This window comes from Aegilops tauschii, chromosome 5 (genome assembly GCF_002575655.3).
Source record: "Aegilops tauschii subsp. strangulata cultivar AL8/78 chromosome 5, Aet v6.0, whole genome shotgun sequence".
Classification (NCBI taxonomy): domain Eukaryota; kingdom Viridiplantae; phylum Streptophyta; class Magnoliopsida; order Poales; family Poaceae; genus Aegilops; species Aegilops tauschii.
The window spans coordinates 541,983,596-541,988,395 of NC_053039.3; the positions used below are offsets into that span (position 1 = coordinate 541,983,596).

Sequence of the window (4,800 nt, forward strand, 5' to 3'; positions counted from 1 at the left end):
AAGGAAAAATAAATCATAATTTATAAACCCCTAATTCTTTTAGTCCCGGTTGGTATCATCAACTGGGACTAAAGGACCCCCAGCCCCTGGCGGGGGCTCATGCCACATGGTGGACCTTTAGTTTAGTCCCACCCTTTAGTGCCAGTTAATGAACCGGGACTAAATGCCCTTACAAACCAGGACTAATGCCCTATTCTACACTAGTGAACCAGGATATATCACCACGTTAGAACACGCGCATCCATGATCACATTATTCCTCCATTCCGTGCGCCGGTCGCTGAAGCCCGTTGATAGTCACGCGCACGTGGTACATAGGCCACTTCTAGTTTTTTTTCATTTTGTTACTATATGCTCACTTTCTACCAAGCGATTTGTGTAAGATGCAGGTTTGCTATTTCTTCGATCTAACCTTCCACAACCCGGCAGTTTCCTCGCAACGGGGTCGGGTGCTGGACTGCTGGTTCGTCGCATCGAACCGGGTTGATCCTTTTGGTTCTATATAAACCCCCTTAGCCTTAGCATGGTCCTCAGCAAGTCACTAAGTAAACCCACAACTATCAGCAGCACCAGCTCGGCTATCTCCAAAGTCCGAACAAGCAGTTAATATAATTATCTGCTAAATGGGCTCCACTGCCGTGGAGAAGGTCGCTGTCGCCACTGGCGACGAGGAGGCGTGCATGTACGCGGTGAAGCTTGCAGCGGCATCTATCCTTCCAATGACCCTCAAGAACGCCATCGAGCTGGGCATGCTCGAGATCCTCGTGGGTGCCGGCGGGAAGATGTTGTCACCTTCAGAGGTGGCAGCGCAGCTTCCGTCGAAGGCCAACCCGGAGGCACCGGTTATGGTGGACCGCATGCTGCGGCTGCTGGCATCGAACAACGTCGTGTCATGCGAGGTGGAGGAAGGTAAGGACGGCCTCCTCGCCCGTCGATACGGCCCCGCGCCCGTGTGTAAGTGGCTCACACCCAACGAGGACGGCGCATCCATGGCTGGGCTGCTCCTCATGACCCACGACAAGGTCACTATGGAGAGCTGGTGAGCTTGATTAGACTAAATCCGTACATTAGTGCAGAGGACAGCAGAAGCCATCAAACTAATACTTTTAATGATTATCAGATTGTTAAGTTGGTGTAGTACTTGTTACGGTAGCTTCTCACTTCTGTTCAAACTTCAAACTGCTTAGCGACTAGAGAGTGACTTCAGTACTGCGCCAACAGCCTCTCTTTAGTTATGTCCACAAACTGCCAATTTATTCTGGCAAACCATCTGAATTTGACCAAGTACTAGTATTTGTTGAAGGGGAAAATGGTAGAAGCTAAATTGGAGGTTCGAATTCTACTAGAGGAGTATGCAAGTGTTTCTGAGGAATTTGCTTATATAGAATTTATTTGGGACTACAGTAGTAAACTGCAGTCTGAATTGGCAAACAATTTGCAGGTATTATTTGAAGGACGTGGCCCTTGAAGGCGGCCAACCATTCCACAGGGCGCACGGGATGACGGCGTACGAGTACAACAGCACAGACCCACGCGCTAACTGCTTGTTCAACGAGGCCATGCTTAACCACTCCACCATCATCACCAAGAAGCTCCTCGAGTTCTACAGGGGCTTCGACAACGTCGAGACCCTCGTGGATGTCGCCGGTGGCGTTGGTGCCACAGCCCACGCCATCACCTCAAAGTACCCGCACATCAAGGGGGTAAACTTCGATCTCCCGCATGTCATATCCGAGGCGCCGCCCTACCCTGGCGTGCAGCACATCGCCGGTGACATGTTCAAGAAGGTGCCCTCCGGCGATGCTATCCTCCTGAAGTGGATCCTCCACAACTGGACCGACGATTACTGTATGACTCTTCTGAGGAACTGCTACGATGCGTTGCCCATGAATGGCAAGGTGGTCATCGTGGAGGGCATCCTGCCGGTGAAACCAGATGCAATGCCCAGCACGCAGACGATGTTCCAGGTCGACATGATGATGCTGCTGCACACCGCAGGCGGCAAGGAGAGGGAACTGAGCGAATTTGAAGAGCTAGCGAAGGGCGCTGGGTTCAGCACAGTCAAGACCAGCTACATCTACAGCACCGCATGGGTCATTGAGTTCGTCAAATAGATCACTCTAATATTTTCTTGCTTCTGCTCCTAGTATCGGAATATGTACTTTTGAGCTTCCTTTTCCTGCTGTCCTTAGCATCTCATGTTCTGTATCACTATTATACTATATGATACATACATAATAAATGATTCACGATAAAGATCGACTGATCGATCCCAAGTTTCCGCCGGTCCACACGTGCGTGACCTGCATCGCTCGGCCTTATCTCCACCCGCCCATGCCAGCCAATCGTCCGATTCCCTGCTAGAAATTGCTCGGCCTTATCTCCATGTTCTTCCTCAAGCGAAAGGGAGAAACGACACGTGATCATCACCAACGTGGGGCGACGCCGCTGCAAACAATGCGGCGGGAGGCCCTAGTTGTTGGCTATATTAGCGATTTTTTGATTAATTTAATCTATATATAAGACATGATGATAACACTAGCAGTAATAACTAAACATATGGATGCAGTTGAGTAACGGACTATATATACAAGTACTAAGAAATGCCTATACGCAATTATTGCAGCTGTAATTACAATGATAGAAAAATGTAATTGAATTTATACATAACTGCAATTTGTTCAGTAGACCTATGCTATGTTTTATTAAGAGATGACACTAGTGGAGTTGTGTATTCGAGTCCATTCATCTTAATTGCCTTCAACCTCGATTGCTATTTTTATTTACTGTTTACAATCTGAACCGTTATCTAATTTGGTGCAATCATCAATTTCTTCCACAAGTTATGTCAATCTTTTTAACTAGCAAGGCTAGTGAGAGTGACAGCTTATTAGGTTCGTTGGGTAACAAGACAAGTATTGAAATTGTGTGCATGTATTGGTCATACTTGCAGTTCAAGAACTCAAACGAGTTTGCTAAGCCTTAAGGTGATACTTGAAGGGCAATTATAGCTATCGACAAACCATTAAAGTTTGTGGCCCCACACTTTCCCTGAGAGTAACTGAAAGGGGGTGAAAGAGTGGCAGAAAAGAGTTGCATTTACATGAGAGAAATGGTGGGAAAGAGAAACTCGGCTTAGGAGAAAGGGCAATGAAGAGAGGGGAGGGAAAAGAAGAAGAAAAAGGAAAACAATAGAAAAAACATAAAGTATTACTAAAATTGAGTGCTATTTCTTAGCCACTCGTCGAAGATGGGACACTACTACCGGGGTTGGCGCTTTGTCGAGTGCTTGTCAGCCAACACTTGGCAAAGATGTAGCGCAGTCACACCCCCATGAGCAGTGGCAAGCTGGGACAAGGTTTTTTTTCTCAGTCGGAAAGGGTACAAGAAATTTAGATGAACCTCGAGAAATATTCATGCCATTGAATTAATTTTGATTTTTTTAAATTTAAACATCTATTTTTCGTGAATACGCAAAGCTTGCATGTCTTTTCATTGATAGAAGAAATCGAATGATAACAAAGGATGGTACAACACATGGCACGAATGCAAGAAAGCGTGAAAACGGTGCCCAGAGCAGCGAGACATGGGGTGTTTGCCCTGAACAGGCAAACAACATAGCTAAATCACCCTTTCTTGAGAGGCGTATTGAACCAACGTGATGTCTGACATCCACAAATCCAACACCGGGATCGTTGCGAGCACACAAGATGACACCTTCAAGAAGGACAAAGACACTATGGCGCCATCTCCATCCAATCCAAAGAATTGGATCAAGGGTTTCCCTTGGTGCTCGAAGAGGGGCGCATAGAGAGGTCATGACAATGACTCAAAGGAGGGAATGGTGATGGCCTGCAAGACACACAGGGTAGTGTAGCACCTTCGTGTAAGTATCCCAATAGTAACTGTCCCAACGAAGAGTGAAGGAGAGTATTTATGAGTACATTTCTGTCACACGCAAGTTGTCGTAGCTCTAATTTCAAGTAACTGCTTGTGATTCCACAGAAGTTGTTAGTTTTCCAAGAGCTAGATAAACCAGAATAGTGAATACGATGAGTTGGTTATGAATAGAGTAATAATAAATTGAGAGTGAAAAGCATAAATAAAAGTAAAAGTGTTTTCCTGCAATGGAGAGGTTAGACGCGGAGGTACATCGGATCATGGTGATCAAGTCTACCAGTGCGATGGTAATACCAGTTACCTTGTAACGTGAGTTCAGTATTTGATTTGCTTTTTTAGTAGGCAGATCACCCTAGGGTTATGGAACTCCTCCTTGCGGGAATCATGTCCACAATTAAGGTTGTTAAACCGGACCCATGCATTAAGTTCAATGGATCACCGTGTTGTCTTCGGTCCTCGTGGATATCTCCACCTGTCGCGTTACATGTTACATATTTTCTAAACAATATGTGTTACATGCGTAGGTCTTGAGATCGTGTTGTCTGGGCACTTGAAATGGACAACACGCACAGAGTTCACCACAGAATGAGGACATATAGGAGAGAAACAAAAGAATCCTACAATTCACATACATGTGCCACACCTAGGGGGAACTACTCACACATGGAAAGGGAATAGCTAATCATCTCAGAGAATAAACCCATGAAAAGCATACCAAATATATAATACCGTTAAGATCCACAGTAGGATGAATGATTAAACAAGTCTCAATCTCCATGTGAGTATAAATAGAGTTTACACCCTGATCTTACAACTTGAAATTCCTTTTACAATGGTGAAGGTGGAATGCATATGATTATGGAGGTGGAAGAAAAAATATTAGGAGGATCTCCGGTGGTTC

The 4,800-nt window shown here is 45.6% G+C and overlaps 1 protein-coding gene across 1 annotated transcript; it reads left to right on the forward strand.

The window, feature by feature from the left end:
- Positions 1 to 523: 523 nt before the first annotated feature.
- On the forward strand, positions 524 to 2,261 carry LOC109764884 (tricetin 3',4',5'-O-trimethyltransferase). Its single transcript, XM_020323668.4, has 2 exons — positions 524 to 1,038; positions 1,441 to 2,261. The coding sequence occupies exons 1-2, from the start codon at positions 623 to 625 to the stop codon at positions 2,111 to 2,113; spliced, it is 1,089 nt and encodes a 362-aa protein (XP_020179257.1). The 5' UTR covers positions 524 to 622; the 3' UTR covers positions 2,114 to 2,261.
- The last annotated feature ends 2,539 nt before the right edge of the window (positions 2,262 to 4,800 follow it).